This window comes from Dama dama, chromosome 2 (assembly GCF_033118175.1).
Source record: "Dama dama isolate Ldn47 chromosome 2, ASM3311817v1, whole genome shotgun sequence".
NCBI classification, from domain to species: domain Eukaryota; kingdom Metazoa; phylum Chordata; class Mammalia; order Artiodactyla; family Cervidae; genus Dama; species Dama dama.
This window is the reverse complement of record NC_083682.1, coordinates 38,586,410-38,607,725: the sequence shown is the minus strand read 5'-3', so window position 1 is coordinate 38,607,725 and position 21,316 is coordinate 38,586,410. Positions and strand designations below refer to the sequence as shown.

General features: G+C 39.8%; 1 protein-coding gene across 17 annotated transcripts in view; it reads left to right on the top strand.

Annotated features, from left to right (window-relative positions):
* The window catches only part of DLG2 (discs large MAGUK scaffold protein 2), a 2,226,746-nt gene that overhangs the window by 1,659,576 nt on the left and 545,854 nt on the right, over positions 1–21,316 (top strand). For 13 of the 17 annotated variants that reach the window (XM_061119788.1, XM_061119779.1, XM_061119776.1 and 10 more), the window contains one exon: positions 13,381–13,536. The exons of the other annotated variants lie outside the window; for them this stretch is intronic. In XM_061119788.1, the coding sequence (XP_060975771.1) occupies positions 13,381–13,536 (156 nt within the window). The remainder of the gene's footprint in view (positions 1–13,380; positions 13,537–21,316) is intronic. 17 annotated transcript variants of the gene reach the window in all.

The window sequence follows — 21,316 nt, the reverse complement described above, 5'->3', positions numbered from 1 at the left end:
GTTTCTTTCCCAAGTGATAGGAGAATTAGGTGTTGGCACTTCCAGTTCCCCACAACCCTATATGTAATTTTACACTCTGAATATTTGCCTATATTGCCTATACTCCAAAATATTTGCCTATATTACTATTTTATGAATATTAACTTTAATGTCTAAACATGTGGCTGTATCTTATGTCCTATATCTTTATCTCTTTGTTGAACATTTTGATCGTCTCCTTTTGTTCTGTTCTGCTCTTATAACGAACCACGAAGACTTTATGTAGAAGCCTTTGTTCAATTTTTTTGTCTTCTTAAGATTGCACACTAGAGGTAGAATTGCTGAACCAAAGGGTAGGATTACTTCTTAAAACTCCAGAAATATATTACCAAATTGCTTTCTTGAAATGTTTTAGGGGGGCTTTATACTTCATAACACCAGCAATACGAATGTCTATCTCACCATACCACAACTAAATTATGATTTATTGATTTGAAAATATTTTATTATTTTAAACAAGCAAAGGGAGAGTATCATTTAATTTGTATTGCTTTTATTCCTTCTGAGGTTAGACATTTATATGTGTGTGTCTATCTTTCATTTTTACTCCCTCCTTTATGATTGGGCACTAGCAACATCTATTGAAAGTTTGTGTTTTTTCTTATTGAGTTGTAGGAACGTCTTTAAAATATTGATAAATTGATTTGAGTAGATCTTCCCCAGTTTGTTTCTTGCTTATCAGTTTTTTTATTTAGTGGTTTTACATTTTTGTGTAGTCGAATCTCATGTCTTTTGTGTGAGTTCTTCTATTTATTTTATGCTTAAAATTTTTTCCTTCAAAATGCTATATAATTATTAATCTGCTTTTTCTATAGATTGACAGTTTGTCCCATGAGTTCATTTAAAAATTTTTAGAAATATTTAAAAGTATGTTTATAAAAAATAAAAGCATTTAAATACTATGGTGAAAAAAAAGTGAAAGTGTAAATGTTAGTCACTCAGTTCTGTCTGACTGTTTGTGACCCCATGGACTGTAGCCTGCCAGGCTCCTCTGTCCATGGAATTTTCCAGGCAAGAATACGAGAGTGGGTTGCCATTTCCTTTTCCAAGGAATCTTCCAGGGGTCAAACTTGGTTCTCCTGCATTGCAAGTGGATTCTTTACCATCTGAGCCACCAGGAAACCTTCCTCTAACAAGTCAAGTCTGCATCTCAAGGACCTTGGTCTGGACACACTGATCTTGTGTCTTAGATAATACTTGTTTCACATCTTTCGGAATGCCACAAAAGCACTGTTGTCACTGGACAACATTCACCCAATACCACAGTACTGTGATTCCGGAGCTCTTTGGAAATATGCCTCTTTATAGTCACCATTGTCAAGGTCAACAACTTTGTACATCTTAATCCAATAAAACCCTCATGAACCATTTATAATCCGCTGTCATAAAGGAGGCCAATTTTGCTGAAACCCAAACATTCTGTCGAGGAAAATAAAGCACTTAATAATTCAAAACTTTTTAAATGACTTTAAATGGCCTGCCATTTCCCTCCTTGATAAGCAAACATAGTAAAATATAACTGAGAGTGATGTTTATATGGAGAAAATGGGGACTCGATCCTAATTTCTCCTCGTGAACGGTAAATATTTATAGATTATGGTACATAGACTATTATTTATAACAAAAAGCTTGCAGCCCAACAATGTGCTCTGGCACGACAGCTGGTGGCCACATAGGAAAGTAAATCATGATGCAAGGGCAGGCATGAATTCAGGCTTAGAGATGGAGATGATACCTTGTTAGGGGCAATGGAAATAATTGAGAAGTTCAGAAAACCTGAGCATCGCCCTCATGTGGCTCAGATACAGGGCCAATTATCTTTGCAATCAAGAGCAAGAGTGACCTGTAGAAGGCACTGTTAAGCAGTTTCTTTTCTGACACTGAACCCACTGGTAGGTACTTGCTTCCGCCTTGCATTAGGGTGGGAGGCGCATCCTCTGAGGCTTTGCTTCTCTGCGAGCCCGAGAGCCTGAAGGTCAGAAGGCAACGTGGCCGCTATCGGTGAGCCCGAGCTCATTTCACAGACCCTATTCCTCTGCTCCTCACGGCCTTCCTCAGGCTGAGACTGCTGTGCCGCTTTATAGATGGGGATGCTGCGGCTCGGAGGGGTGAGGAAGAGCAGATGCTCACCCGGGTAGAATTTGAAGAACCAGGATCCAAACCTAGCTCTGTTTCTTCACACTCGCCACACTGCTTCATAATAACTTAATTCTGGTATGATGTTACACCACAATTGTATTATATTACCAGAATTATATATAATTATGTATTGTAAATATTTAATATATATTATATAACTGGAATATAACCTGAATTATATTATGCATATAATATAATACATATTATATATTAATTATATTATAATATGTTATAGGTTACAACTTTGCCGGGATACAGAGAAGGTTCTTCAATATCATTAAAATGAGGAAGCTACGTTTTGGAAAACTTAAGTGAATGTGGTGCAAATAGGCATCCACTCCAAGGGCCTGAATGGAAGAAGTCCTTGGGGGCCCAATCTGATGATGCTTAGAATTAGGGGGATGAATGGATTCTTACAAATCACCTAGACCAATCCGTTCTCCAGATATCTCTATGCCAGACTTTAAGGTCTTGATAACATCTTTGCCAAATGGCAAACAATTTTCTGCTTAAAGTTCAGTATAAGACAAGTCAGCCTCTTCCTTAATTCTTATTATTATAATGTCAAATTCACGTGTTGAGCCTCATAGTTTACCTCTTGATCTGATATTCTGTTTTATCTCCTAATTAGGTTTAGGCTCCCCCAAATTCTGCCTTTAAGATCTAATTAACCCAGGCCTGAAATTCAGTCTCTTTATGCTTCCTTATCCAAATCCTTAGCTCAAAAAAAACAATATACTATGTGTAAAGAAGAGTATGTAATGTACTATGTGTAAAGAAGAGAATATATTTTTAGATTTGAAAAGCTTTTTTTCCAAGTTATGTCAGGCAATATTCTAGATGTTTAGGCCTCCAAGCCCTCAGCCATCCAACTGCTATTATTAATGTAGCTTGGGTATAGGTACTGCTAATGGCTGCCCTGGTAAAGAATTCGCCTGCAGTGCAGGAGACACAAGAGACATGGGTTTGATCCCCAGGGTCGGGAAGATCCCCTGGAGGAGGAAAACGGCAACCCACTCCAGTATTCTTGTCTGAAAAATTCCACGGACAGAGCAGCCTGGCAAGCTAGAGTCCAAAGTGTCTCAGAGTCAGACCCGACTGAGCAACTAAGCCTGCAAGCATGCCTGCTGATGGAAGGCATGGGCCTGGATATTACTTGCCCATTTTCGGCAGCCAGGGAAGGCCAGAGCAGGATAAGGGGTGGAAAATCTGAATGGCTTATAAATTTATCCATACCGATCAATAGGATAGAGATATTTATTGTCCAAGTTATACAAATATTTAACCCAAATCCTTCCTCCTGCAATTTTAGGCTCTTCCCTTTTAGCTCTAGTTCAGGAAGAGAGAATTTAAAGCACTAATCACATTTTCTGCTACAGCTCTATTCCTTTTCCATGACAGTGCTTCATTCATACCTTCTTACACTCAGGAAAGTTATGGGGAAACAAAGATGAATGAGATTTGGTCCTGATCTTCAGTGAGCTAATAGTCTAGAGAAGGAAAGAGCCCAGTGCACCAAATATGACAGTGTAATGAGGTGAGAACTCTGCCCAAGATAGTCTGAGGGATTGGAGAGCAGTGCATTTAATCAAGACATGGAAAACTTGATTAAATGAGTCACTCTTCCTGTAACTCTAAGAGAAGTGAGTCATATTCCTTTGACCTTGTATCTTCTGGTACAACACAGATGAGCATTTACAGTACCATCACTGTCATTATCATCATTGTATTTACTTTGTCTCTAGCATAGGCCTGGGAGTTAGGGTGAGACAAGTAAAAATTACAGATCAAGTGCAAAATACAGAGGCACCCAAAGATGCAGTAATTACGATAATAATATTTTAATACAGTATTTCAGAGAATAAAAGTAATGCAAAAGAATCCACAGGGAACAAAATTTTAAAGATCAGCATGGTATGGGTCTCAGGTGGCTCTGGGATTACATAAAGGTCCAAGCATTTGTCTTTTATCCTTGAGCAGTGTAGTCTAGTTGAGGTGTTCTGAAAGGACAATAATAGCAAAGCTACCTGTTTAATTTTCACTCATTTGATTGCCAGCAAAAGATGTGACTTAAGCTTCAGTAAGAAAATATGGTGGGAGGTGATAGTTGATTTTCACTATACAGCTAATGGCACATGAAATCTACAGAGAAATTCAGTAGCATGAGCCCAATAGTCCCCTTAAAGAATGAACCCAAACTGTTACTTTGGGTGTAAGAAACTACTGGATACTTTTGTGACAAAATTTGGTAGAGCTTTGCTCTGGTGCTCTGTAATAGATAGGGATAGCTCTAGCTACTCTCTGCATGCCTGCATCTTTCCCTTCTGCTACCAGTTTATAATTTGTTTCTCCCCCTTTATTCACATTCCACAGAATCCAATTGGCCTTGACTTTTTTGAGCACTGCCATGCAAGCCATGGTTGCAGAGTTGGAGGTCCAACCCTGGTCCAAGCAGTTTGGCTAGGGAGGAGAGTGAGCTGGGTTGGAGTCATGAGGGGCAAATGGGCAGGGGTGGTTACAGGCAGGGTTGTTATTGTTCAGTTGCTACGTTGTGTCTGATTCTTTGAAACCCCATAAACTGCAGCGCACCAGGCTTCCCTGTCCTTCACTGTCTCCCAGAATGTGCTCAACCCATGTCCATTGAGTCAGTGATGCCATCCAGCCATCCCATCCTCTGTCACCCCCTTCTCCTCCTGCCTTCAGTCTTTCCCAGCATCAGGGTCTTTTCCAATGAGTCAGCTCTTCACATCAGGTGACCAAAGTATTGGAGCTTCAGCTTCAGCATCAGTCCTTCCAATGAATATTCAGGGTTGATTTCCTTTCGGATTGACTGATTTGGTCTCCTTGCTGTCCAAGGAACTCTCAAGAGTCTTCTCCTACACCACAATTCGAAAGCTTCAGTTCTTCAGTGCTCAGCCTTCTTTATGGTCCATCTCTCAGATCCCTAGGTGACTACTGGAGGGTGGTTTTCCTTAAAATAAGGTTGAGTGAAGCACCTCCCTCTAATATACTAGCATTGTGGATGAGCAATTAAAACTGCCCTCAGAAAGTAGAACAAATAGCAAGTGCTAATGGTGTCCAGAGAATAGAAAGATCACCAGGGCTGGGGTGTACTAATTATATGCTATAAGAGCCTGCAATTATAAACCCATAGATATGCAAATAAATGCTGATGGCTCAGCGGTGGAGAGTACAAAGCCATTTATCCATGGCCCCTGATAAGTGGACAGCAAGATAAATGATTTGTTTATAAATTCTCTTAGAGATTACACTAATGTCTCTAATTGCATTTCTCCTCGCTTCTGAGGACATCAGCAGAATGAAGAGAGCCAGCAGGTACTTTGGATTGCATTTCCTTCCGTATTCGTTACCTTCTGACCTAGGAGATTTTTCAGTGGGATAAAGAGGCCCTTTCAGTTGTGTCTGGCTGATTCATATTGCCCAGAGTCATTTCCCCGTGGCACTCCTTTCCTGCATATATTGGAAGTGACGGTGACATCTGTTCCTGCCAGCCAGATCCCAGTGTCAGCTCATAAATTGGCATTTCTTGTCTGTCTGGCAGAGAGGTCATAGAGAATATAACTGTAGGGAAATAGCAGGAATGCTGACTGCTGGCGTTAAGCCTCGTGAAGCTCAGAGCTGTGAAGGCTTTGAGGGGCCCTGAGCTTCTGGGGTGAGTCTCACAGGAAGTGAGGGCAGGCGTTGCTGTGGCCAGACTTGCACATACATGAGGCCCGTCCCTCGGAGAGCTGATGAGCTGTGCATACCAAGTACTCACAGCTCTCAGTTTCTGATGGAGCCGGAGTTTCTGTCGTTCTGTATTACCTGTAATTCATGATAATCTGAAAATCTGAAACCTAGTTAGGCGATTCAGAATAACTTAGGGCTTCTTGAAAGAGTTGGAAGTCTTTTTCTCATTGAGTCTTTTCTCTCAATGGAGAATGGTTAAAAAAAACAGATTTTTTTTTAACCATTCTCCATCCATTCATTCAAAGAGCCATTCCATATGTTCAGACAGTAACTCGCATAGAAGGATATTAGTGGATATTTTACTGTGGCTTATTTAGTATATAACACATGATAGAATCCTAGGACTGTAATAAAGCTAGCAGACAGAAATCTTCAAATGTGAACCCCATTTTTATGTCATTTGAAAGGAGATTCTCTCTGATATTTTTAATTTAGTTATTTGGTTGCAAGAGGACATAGTCAATATTTTAAGAAGTCTTTGTGTAGTCTGTCGAGGGTTTTTGTTATGTTTTGGGTTTTTTGTTGTTGTTGTTGTTTTTTCATCTGCTCATCTTCTGAGAAATCAAGGCTTCTGGCAATCAAGAAAAGAAAAGAAACTGGGTTTAATATATCTACTCTTTACCCCAACCCAGGGACTGAACCCGGGTCTTCTCCATTGCAGCAGATTCTTTACTGTCTGAGCCACCATGGGCTTCCCATTCTTTATCCACTGACTGTACAAAATAATATTTTAAAAAATAGAAAAGGAATGAAAGCTGGTCTACAGGTAAAAATGAGCCTGCAACATCAGTATGTGTATCTCTTTTAATTGACTTTGATAAAACTTTGAATCAAGAGAAGTTAAGCTTAGGTGAGGAATCAATTCACTATGAAACAATTCTGGAAGTGACTTTCTAGAATCCAAGACCCCTAAGGCTGCCCCAAATGCCAAATCTTCTAACTATGTGAGCTGTGAAATAATAATATGTTCTTGAAATGGTTCCCAAAAATATAGGGAAAAGAATCATGAGTTCGGCACTGAACAGTGTATTGGGCCTCATGGTTTTTTTTCTTTTTTTTTTTTTTGGTCTTGATTTTATTATAGAAGTCAAATAGTAAAATATTTTCCATTACTTAGTTGAGTACAATACAAGTAGGAATTTTTTTCCTTAAGGTATGTATGTATTAAACAGGTTTAATTCTGATAATTTGTCTCCAAATGTAGTGTTACTGAGGTTAAAAAAAAAAAAAAAACAAGAAAATTGGTAACATAATTTTCTTGGTCTATGGAGACAATATTAGACTGAGAAAATTGAATAAGCTCTCTAGGCAGAAAGTACAAGTACTGAAATGACATCACCATGAAAATGTTTTATGGCCTGAAATAAGTCATTGATTCCTTTTTTCTTAGGCCCTGTGCTTGCAGTTTAGATTAGCTACCATTTTATGTATGTATTTTTTTTAAATAAAGATGCAGTGAGTTCTCTAAACAACCATGGGTTTTAAATTATATAGTCAGAAAATAGCATTCTTTAAATTTTTTCTGTGTATAAAGAAAGTGTTATTTGGACTTCTGACAGAGTTAAGTGTATTAGCACCTTATGGTAGGTCCTATTTATAGTTATTTCTTTGTATTAGATAATCAGCCTTTTATTTTGTAGGAGTATATTTGTTAATGGCTTCCCTGGTAACTCAGTGGTAAAGAATCCACCTGCTAGTGCAGGAGATGTGGGTTTGATCCCTGGATCAGGAAGATCCCCTGGAGGAGGAAACAGCAACCCAGTCCAGTATTCCCGCTGGAAAATCCCATGGACAGAGGAGCCTAGCGGGCTGCAGTCCATGGGGTCGCAGAGTCAGACACGATTTAGCAACTAAACAACAAACAAATATCTGTTAATATTAGGTACTATTTACATAATAAAAGAATTGTTGTTTTTGTTCAGTCGCTCAGTCATGTCCAATTCTTTGCAACCCCATGGACTGCAGCATGCCAGACTTCCTTCTCCTTCACCGTCTCCCAAAGTTTGCTTAAACTCATGTCCATTGAGTCGGTGATGCCATCCAACCATCTTGTCCTCTGTTGTCCCCTTTTCCTCCTGCTTTCAATTTTTCCCAGCATCAGGGTCTTTTCCAATGAGTCAGCTCTTCGTATCAGGTGGCCAGAGTATTCAAGCTTCAGCATCAGTCCTTCCAATGAATATTCAGGACTAATTTCCTTTAGGATGGACTGGTTTGATCTCCTTGCCATCAAAGGGACTCTCAAAAGTCTTGTTCAACACCACAGTTCAAAAGCATCTATTCTTCAGTGCCTAGCATTCTTTATGGTCCAATTAGCATAAATAAGATATTAATAGTTTCTTTTTACACACAAAAATATCCAGAAATAGGTAGTCCAGAGGTGATATACTATAACTCTACATCACCAGTGATACAAGCTCTACCAATATGCTCTACTGTCTGAATTGTTTACCTTCATCCTCAAGACTGAACTTCATGGTCCAAGATGACTGCTGAAGCTCCAGCAACTGTATCTGGATTCCAGGTCAGCAGAGGGAGGGAGAGGAAGAGAGTAAAACTGCAGGGGTCTCAGCTAAGTCAGCTTCCCTTTAAGCAGCCATCTCACAAATCCCATAGCCACATCTACCTTCAAAACTGAGAAAGAAAAATCTTTATTACAGGAAAAGTGACCAATGAAAATTTTGATTTCCATTAATGAGAAAAAAAGTTAAGAAATAAGTAAAATGAATGTTTGGGAAGCAATCCAGCCATCTCCGCCACAGTGACACTGTTTCAGGGTGGAAAATTTGAAGAATAAAAGCAGGTCCTCTTGTGATAACCTACCCAGAGTAATTCCCATAGAGCTCATACCTGTCTGTTCATTTCTTATTTAATTCATATTTATGCAGCCTATTTAATACAACACTTTTCCCAAGCTGAATTTTTGTGCAGACAGCACATTTTAGGTACAAATGAGACTGTGATCTCCCAAGGTGACTTTGTCTAATCAGAATCATGCATCTTTCTGTCTCTAAAATCATGGGAAATATATGTTAATCTTCATAAAGCTGATTATGTCAACAAAGCAAAAGCAGACTCTCTGTCCCCAAATCATGAGCAATAGTCAATCTGACTGTTTTAAAAGATGTATTTCAATGGCTAACTGAAAGTATGTTTTCTTTTATATAACTTCCCACTGTGTGAATTAAGTGCATGTGTGTATTTAGTTTCTGTCAACTCTTTGCCACCCTGTGGACTGGTAGCCTGCCAGGCTCCTCTATCCGTGGGATTCTCCAGGCAAGAATACTGGAGTGGGTTGCAATTCCGCCTCTAGGAAATCCACTGGACCCCATGATTGAACCCGCATGTCCTGTCTCCAGCACTGGCAGGCAGATTCTTTACTACTGAGTCACCTAGGAAGCCCATGAATTACTTATATAAACTGATGAAAAAAAAAAAATTTTGATTCACATTGTTGGATGGCAGAAGTCAACACAATTTTATAAAGCAATTATCTTCCAATTAAAAATAAAGTTTTTAAAAAACTATCAGTGAATTATCTATAAAAACTGATAAAAATACTTTTAAAAATTTAATTTTCATTGGAAGGTAATTGCTTTACAATATTGTGTTGGCCTCTGCCATGCAACAGTGTGAATCAGCCATAAGTATACATATGTCCCTTCCCTTGAACTCCCCCCACCCCATCCCACCCTCTAGATTGTCCCAGAGAACCATGCTGAGCTCCGCTCTGTTATACAGCAGCTTTCTATTCGCTGTCTATTTTATATGGTCAATGCCGAAGAATGCTAAGCTACCGCACAGTTGCACTCATCTCACACGCTAGCAAAGTAATGCTCAAAATTCTCCAAGCCAGGCTTCAGCAATACATGAACCATGAACTTCCAGATGTTCAAGCTGGCTTCAGAAAAAGCAGAGGAACCAGAGATCAAATTGCCAACATCTGTTGGATCATCAAAATAGCAAGAAAGTTCCAGGAAAACATCTATTTCTGCTCTATTGACTATGCCAAAGCCTTTGACTGTGTGGATCACAATAAACTGTGGAAAATTTGTACAGAGATGGGAATACCAGTCCACCTGACCTGCCTCCTGAGAAATCTGTATGCAGGTCAAGAAGCAACAGTTAGAACTGGATATGGAACAACAGACTGGTTCCAAATAGGAAAAGGAGTACGTCAAGGCTGTATATTGTCACCCTGCTTATTTCACTTATATCCAGAGTACATCATGAGAAATGCGGGGCTGGATGAAGCGCAAGCTCGAATCTAAATTGCCGGGAGAAATATCAATAACCTCAGATATGCAAATGATACCACCCTTATGGCAGCAAGTGAAGAAGAACTAAAGAGCTTCTTGATGAAAGTGAAAGTGAGAGAGTGAAAAAGTTGGCTTAAAACTCAACATGCAGAAAACTAAGATCATGGCATCTGGTCGCATCACTTTCTGGCAAATAGATGGGGAAACAGTGGAAACAGAAAGAGACTTTATTGGTGACTGCAGCCATGAAATTAGAAGACGGTTGCTCCTTAAAAGAAAAGTTTTTACCAACCTAGACAGCATATTAAAAAGCAGAGACATTACTTTGCCAACAAAGGTCTGTCTAGTCAAAGCTGTGGTTTTTCCAGTAGTCATGTATGGGTGTGAGAGTTGGACTATAAAGAAAGTTGAGCACTGAAGAATTGATGCTTTTGAACTGTGGTGTTGGAGAAGACTCTTGAGAGTCCCTTGGACTGCAAGGAGATCCAGCCAGTCCATCCTAAAGGAGATCAGTCCCGGGTGTTCATTGGAAGTGCTGATGCTGAAGCTGAAACTCCAATACTTTGGCCACCTGATGGGAAGAACTGACTCATTTGAAAAGACCCTGATGCTGGGAAGGATTGAAGGCAGGAGGAGAAGGGGACGACAGAGGATGAGGTGGTTGGATGGCATCACCGACTCGATGGACATGAGTTTGAATAAACTCCGGGAGTTGGTGATGGACAGGGAGGCCTGGCGTGCTGCAGTCCATGGGGTCACAGAGTCAGAGATGGCTGAGCCACTGAACTGAACTTATATATGGTATTGTACATGTTTCAATGCTGCTCTCTCAATTTGTCTCGCCCCCTTCTTCCCTTGCTGTGTCCAAAGTCTGTTCTCTATGTCTGTGTCTCTGTTCCTGCCCTGCAAATAGGTTCATCTGTACTGGTTTACTAGCAGCATTATTTACAATGGCTGGGACATGGAAGCCATCTAGATGCCCATCATCAGACGAACGGATAAAGAGGCTGTGGTACATATATACAGTGGAATATTACTTAGCCATAAAAAGGAATGCATTTGAGTCAGTTCTAGTGAGGTGGATGAACCTGGAGCCTGTTGTACAGAGTAAAATAAGTCAGAAAGAAACAAACAAATATCATATTTTTTTAAAAAAAGAGCAGTTTTTAAGAATCATTTACAGTTGCCTCTTTGAAGTGCTGTATTTACCAGTATAAATTATGTATATGTATAAATTGATAAACAGAAATTTATGAACTTACTGGATTTTTCTTAAAACAGAGCAGTTGTCTTCTCTAAGGATAGATTCCCTAATAAATCTGGCTCTTTTATTTTAAAAACTTTTAATTCTTCTTGTAAACATTACAGCCGCTGGGATAGAACAAGCCGACTCCATTGTAAAGTACTTCATTTTCCCACTGAGGTCGTTATTGCATAGGACAAATAGACCTCTGGAGTCGTCCTCAGCCCCTCTGCTGTGTTATACAGAATAAACAAGTCAAAGAATCTCCTGTGTGATGGAAAGATTTGTGTTGAAAAAGAATCCAGGTCCCTAGGCATTATGTCTACGATGACATCACATGATTGACCGCAGTAATATTGTAAATTAGGTAGTTCGTTCCTAATGCTTGGTTTATCCTCTGTTCCGCCCTGTTCCCCATTCTCAGTCCGCACTGACTGAGCACCTGTTACACAGTAGGAGCCACACTGAGGGCTGCAGCCACAGAAACGCAGACCATGCCGTCCCTGAGTGCACTTTCTGTGCCCCTGCTCAGGCTCGTGCCCACCACTGGCTGCCTCTGGTGTCTTGTGGCCCCAGGAGGTGCAATTTGCCACCCCTGGGTGTGACTCTGAGCACGGCCCAGTTTCCTGACTTGCTCCTCACCTTCCCAGCTAAGCCTACACTTTCTGGGTCCCTGACCCTGACCATTCACAGTCCTTTCATTTCCATACCCGTCTTTTCATTCTTACATAATGAAAAGATGCTGGAAGTAATTTCAGACCGTGTGTTTAAAAAATGGAGAAGAGAGTTGTGAAACTTTTTTTTTTTTTAATAAAAAGAGGATTTTGTAGTATATGAATCTTTGACCAGAAACTATAGAAAATTTTATCTGATCATAATATGCATGTTTGTCAATAACAGCTATAAAAATGTTGCTATTTTAGATAATGTTTCAGTATCCCTAGATGAATTCACTTAATAGAAATGTTACTAAAATCTTCCTTGTGGAAAACTCTCTGAAGTCAATTCTAGGGGGCAGGAATCACACTGTGAATAAATATATGGAGGAACCTATCAGATTCTTAGGTAAAGCCAACCACCCCCCACAAATCACCAAGCAAAAATTTTGCGGTATAAATATGGGAAGTTGTATTCATTTATTCATTCATACATGCAGTCTACAAATACTTATAGAGTATGTATTATGTGCCACACTGTATTGTAAATGGTTAAAAAAAAAATGTAGTCTCTCTCCTCATAGAATTTATGGTGTAGTGAGAGTGACAATAAAAAGTTAAAGAAAATATTAAAAAGATTATTTTATGCTGAGAAAAGATTATTATAAAATATGAATAGGTGCTGTGAAAAAATTTCAAGTTGTCCTGGCCAGTGTGGTCAGCGAATGTCTATGCGAAGTTCACATTTGAGATTCCAGTGTAAGAAGGAGCCATGTCAGAGGATCCCAAATTTTGGCCTTTCAGGCTGGCTTATCTAAAAAGATATGATGTTTAAAAGTTGATTATGACTCTGTTGGAATTCCCAGGAGGTTCAGTAGTAAAGAATCTGCCTGCCAATGCAGAAGACATGGGCTCGATCTCTGGGTCAGGAAGATTCCCTGGAGTAAGAAGAAATGGCAACCCACACCAGCACTTTTATCTAGAGAATTCCATGGAGAGAGGAGCCTGATGGGCTACAGTCCATGGGGTCCCAGAGTCGAACAGGACTGAGCGCACACACATGTTTCTTTCTGTGACTCTATTGAGGTATTTGACGCATGACTTTTAGCCATGCCACATGTCAGCCAAAGTTCTGATTTCTAACCCAAGGACCTGTTTGTAAAGAGCCTCTTACCTCAGGCCTTATGAAGCCGTGGCATTGTTTGGGGTGTTTGCTGTCGTCTACGGTAAGATGCTGCTAGCGGCCCGTCATTCGGGGTGAGTGCTAACCCTGCATCTCTCTCTCTTGTGTCACCAGGCCTCCGGAACCCGTTTACAGCACTGTGAACAAACTGTGTGATAAGCCTGCTTCTCCCAGGCACTATTCCCCTGTTGAGTGTGACAAAAGCTTCCTTCTCTCAGCTCCCTACCCCCACTACCACCTAGGCCTGCTCCCCGACTCTGAGATGATCAGGTACTGCATGCGCTTTCTCACCTCATCTTCTCCGGTTGCATGTGCTTCCACGGGGACGAACGGGTCGAATCCGCCTCCGCCCGCTGCTCTGCACCCTACATCTTCCTCAGGGTGGAGAGCCCTTCTGCTCCCATGGGGCAGGGGGAGACATTGAGAGCATTGATCTCCTGCTGTCATCACAGAGCCCTGACACGTGATCACATGATGCTCTAAATGTTCTCGGTCCCCATGCATTGTTAATAAGGAATTAATTATATTTTTCCCAAAGAATGTACTTTGGAATTTAATTAGCACCCTTCCCCTCATACGGAAGGTTCAAAGAGAGCTGCATTCTTGATTAGTACATTTTAAATAGTAATGCTCTGCTCCATGCATCACATCGCCTAAGAAGTTGATACTATTATTGCCATTTCATATTTTAACTAAATTATTAAACTAATGTCATCATTTAACTGACTCCTTGAGGTATTAACTCATCCAAAACTGCAGAACTAGTTGGTGCTTACTAACCACAAAGAATATAATCTTCACCTCTACAATAGGTTATAATGCTAGGTGTTTACATCTATTGTCTTACTCAGTAACTGCCATTTTATATAAGAAAACTAAAGTCAGAGCTAAGTTAAGGCAATTCCCTCAATAAATGTGGAGTTCAGATTTGATCATAGGATGTTTTGAGTTTTTCTACAACAATTTGTAAACAAATTTTTCTAAGTCTAAAGGTTAGACATAATTCTACATTATGATTCTAAAGCATATGTATAACAAATAATAAAATCCTGTCTTACTGAAGCAGCCAGTCAGTGAGAGAAAGAAAAAGAGAATACAGTGTTCCATAAGATAGTTCCAATTTAGTATAAAATGGGAAGATCTCAATTGTAATATTTCTACATGGAATGTGGTGCTTGTGTTACGTTTTCTGACAGAATATCTTCACATGGCTTCATAATATTATTATGACAGAGAAAACACAGATTTTTTGAGTGATTCGTAGTGAATAAGATCTCCTTAGAACATCATCTCTGTTCTTGGAGATTTTCAAACAATAAGTTTAGAAGTCAATGATTTGCCTCTCGAAGGGAGTTAAATACCAAATTTTAAATTATATCTAACATTTCTAGAAATAAATGAGAAACATATTTTTGGCTATGCTGGGGCATTTTCATTAATTTGCAACAAGCAAAGCCTAACAGCTTTGCTTTTTAAAAAAATTTTTTATAAATATTAATTAAATCCTCCAATATGTTTAACAAATCATAAATCTATTTCTTGATACAGTAAACTATATGATTTTGAAGCTAAGAGGGCAAAGTCACCATAGTCGTAGGGAAGTGAGAAGGCAGGCGACAATGATGACTTTCTAGTAATTATGCATCTATAAACAGTCAGCTCGGTTAAGGCAGCTAACATTTATTGAGCTCTTCCTCTGAGCTAGGCGTGCTGTTAAGCTCTTCTTGTGAAGTATTTCTCCTAACCTTGACAGTCACCTTATGATGTAGATGCGATCATTATCTTTGCTTTACAAATAAGAAAATCGAGGCTTGAGAGGTTACCTGACACGCCCGCGATCATCCTCCATTGAGTGGCTGGGCTGGGGTTCACACCCAGGTGACCATTAGCATCTGCATTGGCATAGGCATGGTGGCAGAGACATCTTTGCTTGCTGGACAAATCCACCCATTTCTCTTTGTCTTTCCTATCTCTATTTTTATCCTGCCTTCTCATCTCCCTTCTTCTAGCTTGGTGTCAATGAATCTTTTTTTTAAACTCATGTTCTTTTCATGAACACAAAAGTCACATTCCTTGCATTCCCCTGGGGGTTTTGATACATCCCTTCTTAAAAAACTCACCAGTAAGTGGATGACAATCCACCTTTGTGTAAACCCACCAGAAATGATTCTGCTCCATTTACTTTCTACAATCTGCATGATGAAAACCATAGGGGATTTTTCCCAAATTAAAAAAATAAATAAATTACTATAATGTTGAATATGTATTTTTCTTATTACATACCCTCAGCAGTCCTGACCCCCACCCTCTATCTTCCCCTTGGGAATTCTATTTTCTATTTATTATCATTCTGTCCCCTTCTTTTTCCCTCTTCTTTCCTTTCTTTTTCCATATGTTTTCTTATTTATTTCTGAAAAAAAATAGCACACACACATATCCATTTCAGTGGTATTGTCACCGGTACACTGATACTGAAATTCTTACCCCCTTCCACACTTCTCCAGTTCAGTAAATGGCACATACATTTACTCCATTGGCCAAGCCAAAACTTGTAAATCATACTGCACACTTTGTTTTCCCTCACACCCATCATCCAATCTACCTTCAATACCTGTTGATCCTACCTCTAAAATCAAGTGTATTGATTCTCCTCTACTTCTCTTGCCACCACTTTAATCCAATCCTCCGTCACCTATAATAGTCCCCTCATAGGTCTCACTCCTTCCACTATTGTCCTCCTGTTTTATTCTCAGTTCAACCAAAGTGATCTGTTAAAAATACAGATCAGCGCGCTGTCACCTTTGCATTAAGATAAAATGCAAAGTCATTAGCATAGCATCCAGGCCGTGCATGTATCTAGCCCCTGCCTGCCTCTTAAACACCTCATGTCACTGCTCTCTTTGCTGACCACACTGCTCACACCAGCCTTCTTCTTCTTTAGGAAATGCACTAAATCTCTTCCTATCTCAAGTGCTTCACACATGCTCTTTCCTCAAATCAAAAAGCTCTTCCCACACTTTGCCTGATGAACTGCTGGTCATCTTAGGTCTGAGTTTAACTTGTACTTCGGCGGAAAAGCTCCTTGAAAGAGAAAATCAGGTCCCCTGCTATAGTCTCTCTCTCTCTTTTCCCATTTGACTCAAGTAATTTATAAGTGTACATTTATTTATGTGATTAAACCGAATGGCTCTCTCACCTTCTGGGCTGCTAGGCCAATGAGTGAAACAACATCTATTTTGTTCACTGCTGTATCCCTAACACTTAGCCCAGTCTGGTACAGCAGGTACTCAGAATTACTGAGTGCCTAAGTACATGTGGAAATAAGATCTACTGATAAGCAAACAGATACCTGTTTCAGGAACAGGTCATGACTCAAGCTGTGCTTAACCCAGTGTTTAGGAGGGGTATAAAATACCTCCGTGAATGAATGAATCTGTGCGTGGAAACAAATAACAATGGACTAAAACTCATTTTGTGTGCTTCACTTTCACCTTCAGTTTTCTTAATGGTCACTGTCTATACTGTAGATTGATTAGGTAGCTCTCAGTTCTTCATGAAGACTGGGCAGTTCCTTTCAGAGATTATTTACTTTCTCTCCAGTGGAAAATACCTCTCTGAGCAGATGTTTCTTGAAATACAGCCAGTAATTCTGGGGACAAGTTCAAAGATTCTAGTTCCATTTATGACACCCTCACTTGCTTTTTCCACTGTGACCTTGAATAACTTAGAGAATATCAGAGGTAGGCAAGAACTTAGACAGAAAAGTCCGTAGCCAACAAGAACTTAAATAGACAAGCCCTTAGCCAACTCTGTTAATGATGAAGATCCCAAATCCATTATCTTCATCAACAATGGACTCTTACTTCTACTCATGGTTAAGTAAACATATTTAGGGATCTTTTGCCTTAAAAGAATATTATAAGAAAATATCTGTTGATTCATCCAACCAAGTAATGTCAAGCATTGACAAAGTGCAAAATGTTATACTAAAGGCAACTTTTTACAAAGGTGTAAATTGAAAAGGCCAACCAAAAATGTTGAAGAAATGCCTCATCTTTAAGTTGCAGTATGTGTTAATGTATATTTTTCAGGGCATTTGAGAATTTCCCACAGTGTGTTTCAGAAGTATGCCCACATTGATAATTGTAATTATAGTCTTAGATGGCAATGAATGCAACTTCTATGAAAGTTAGCCTGTGAAGCACCGTTCCCAGTATACCAGTTCATCTGTGATCAACATTTGGAAGAATGGAGGCAAGTCAGCAAAAGCAAAGAGTCAGGCACCTGTATTCTCTGCCTTTTGAATACCCAAGTTCTCAGCTCTTTGAACTAATAGCAAATATCCAGGGATGAATTAATTGTATACAAAATTTACTGCCATAGCATCATCTCAAAGAAGAGAAAAATTGTGAGTTTTCCTTAGCAAAGCATTTTAAATTACTTGGCAAAGCATCAGCTCCTAAGGCTGCAGATTATGTTTAGAGTAATTGACTTTTCAGACCCTGCAAAAGCAAGAAATGGGCGGAGCCTGGAATGAGACTAAAATTTGAAGCTCTATGAAAAACAAACGGTGTTTCTGTGAGGCTCTTGCTTTTTTAAAGAAAAAAGATATATTTTTCTTTAAAAAAAAAAAATGTAGTTTTTGATGTTGTAATTGGTTTTTCTTCTTGGAGAGAATGTTAAGTGACTCAGCTTTTAATGTTCCTGGGGCAAGGAATATCATTCTTGCCTGTTTTCTCAACATACTGACATGTTTGCATTTGTCTTTTTACATAGATGGTCCTAATTATTGTTACACTGTAATTGATAAACAGAGGTTGAGATAAACCAGATAAAGTCTAGCTAAAATATGTTGGCAGATTTTGGATAGGAAATATCTCTGAAGCATTATGTGTTCATAAAACATCATCTCCTTGAAGAGTATATTTTCATAGAACTTCTACTAGGTCACCAGGCATTACCCTAGATGCTAGAGGTTTGGAGGTGAATAAGACCATGTAAATGAAGAATTCATTGCTGTGCTTTGTGAGGTTCCTTTGCTACAGGCTGTTGGTTTCTCCAGTGTACTTAATCTCTAGGTAACTAAAAACAGGCAATTATAAGAGATACCAGTGGGAAGAATCATGCTCTGAGAGTGTCCCTTCTGTGGAGGTGTAAACACACACACAGAGAGGAATGTTCCCCCACTCACACCTTGTTTCATCTTCTAGTATTTAAAAGAACCATTCTTCATAGGAAACTTAACCTTATCTCTCATAGGTCCATGAGACTGTTACAAGACTTCAGCCATAAGCCAAAGTTATGGTGGCCTATCTTTGACAACCATCCACTCCTTACAAACTTTTAGAAAAACTATTAATGTTTTACCTGTCTCAAAGTCTGTAAGTTCAAAATCAAATATAACTTCTATACATTCTATAATAACGTTATAATAAAAGTACAGGTGAGTTTCTAAGAGTAAACGGAGGAAGTATCATCTAACTCTGCGACCCCATGGACTGCAGCACACCAGCCTTCCCTGTTCTTCACCATCTCCCGGAGTTTGCTCAGACTTATGTCCATAGAGTTGATGATGCCGTCCAACCATCTCATCCTCTGCCATTCTCTTCTCCTCCTGCCTTCAATCTTTCCCAGCATCAGGGTCTTTTCCAATGAGTAGACTCTTCAAATTAAGTGCCCAAAGTATTGGAGCTTCAGCTTCAGCATCAGTCCTTCCAATGAATATTCAGAGTTGATTTCCTTTAGGATTGGCTGGTTTGATCTCCTTGCAGTCCAAGGGACTCTCAAGAGTCTTCTCCAGCACCATAATTTGAAAGCATCAACTCTTCGGTGCACAGCCTTCTTTATGGTCCAACTCTCACATCCATACATGGCTACTGGAAAAACCATAGCTTTGACTAGACAGACCTTTGTCCTCAAAATTTTGAAGCTCTGTAGGAGGAAAATCAGTGGAAGGAAAGGGAGGCAGAGTAAGGGAAGGTCTCTTCCTTGAGATGAAGGCAACCCAATGTCATAGAGGAGCCAAGGACTATGTCCAGACTGTCTAAGTTTGAGGCCTTCCTTTGACCTTTCACTCACCAGAAGAGGGAAAAATTGGTGTGAGGATCCAGGGAAATGGAGAAAATGAATCTTCATCTAGGCATCACATACATTAGTCATTATTGTTTTCACTTGCTTATTCTGTTGTAAAACCTTGAGCTCATGTATATTTATTTTTAGTGTTATCACAAATCAGGTGACTATTTATCAGCACAGGTATATTTTGCCCAGTTGCCATAAGAAAGCTGTGGATGTTCATTTCTTTTATCATTCTTAAGGGCAGCATCCTCCTTGTTACCACTGGCAAAGTCATATGTTTCCCCCTTTATTATTACATTTATAGTTTCCCTGTAAAAGATGGCATATTTCTGAAGCACACGTGTGCGTGCTAAATCACTTCAGTCATGTCCAACTCTTTGTGACCCTGTGGACTGTAGCCCGTCAGGCTCCTCTGTCCATGGGATTCTCCAGGCATGAATACTAGAATTGGTTGCCATGCCTTCTTCCATGGGATTGATCCCACATCTCTTATGTCTCCTGCATTGGCAGGCAGGTTCTTACCATTAGCACCACCTGGGGAACCCCATACGTGACCTCATATGTGTTTTTTTAGTCTACTTACATAGCAATATTTCTAGCCCATGTGTACCTTTTTAGGAATGTAGACAAAATGATAGCTAATCTGGAGCACAGGTTAGTAGCCAGGCACTTTCCATATGTATGAATACTTGATTCTAGTTATCCCAACAACTTCGCGGAGGGTGGGTTTTGATGCAGTAAATGGGAGAGCCAGGACTCCAGTGGGGGCTTTCCCACAGCAGACAGGCTTCTGCTCTCGGGAGCCATAATCCCTCTCATTCACCGTGGCTTCTCCCTCAGTCCCCCACATCTTATGCCCACGCTGCCACAAATCTGTGGATCCTGAAAGAAAATTTGAGCTTTGTTCACACGATGTAATCTGGGAAATGCACCATTAAAAGAAGAAAGAAGATGCTTAACAAATCGTTGACCTTCTTTTGCCTTCTTTAAAAGGCTGATATAATCTGAAAGCATTCTTAATTTCGTTTTTAATTAAAACCAGGAGAGGAAACCCTCTGGGCATGGCTCTTAAGGCCCGATTCCTTCCTGCATTTATGCAGCAGCTTCTCCTTCAAAGGCCTTCGCTGCCTTTTTGAAGTAAAGTGATCACCAAGCCCAATTTGAATTAAGGAAACTAAGGAGAGATTAATTGACTCCTGCAAAGTCACAGAGATGGCTCTTGCCGGATTCCATTCTATAGCCACTTTTCTGTGCAGGGATTCTCACTGAAAGAAACGCCCTTGCTTTGAAATTAATGAATTTTCTATATAGACCCTTTAAAAATTTTTTTAATTTTTAATTTTGTATTTGACTATAGCCGACTAACAATGTTATGATAGTTTCAGGAGGACAGCAAAGGTGGACCCAGCCGTACATACACGTGTATCCATTCTCCCACAAACTCCCCTCCCGTCCAGGCTGCCGCATAACACTGAGCGGAGTTCCCTCTGCTGTGCAGTAGGGCATGGCTGGTTATCTATTTTAAATATAGCAGTGTGTGCCTGTATATTCATGCGTGCACGCTCAGTCACTTCAGTTGTATCCAACTCTTTGTGACCCCGTGGAGTCCTTGCAACACCAGGCATCTCTGTCCATGAGATTCTCCAGACAAGAATACTGGAGTGGGTTTCTGTGCCCTCCCCCAGGGAATCTTCCTGACCCAGGGATCGAACCCAGGTCTCCTGCACTGCAAGCAGATTCTTTACCACTAAGTCACCAGGGAAGCCCATACATGTATATAGACCCTTTTAAAAAATACCATTTATTGTTGCTCTTCACTTTCTTCTTCTTAAAGATCTAGGAGATGTTCTTTTATTAAGAATTCAAGAATTTTTTAAGCACATTTAAAATTGCATCATGTAGTGTGAAGGAGGGAAGAAGGCAGGCTACTCACTTTGTTCCTAAACTCTCATTTACTCTTTGCAATAACCCT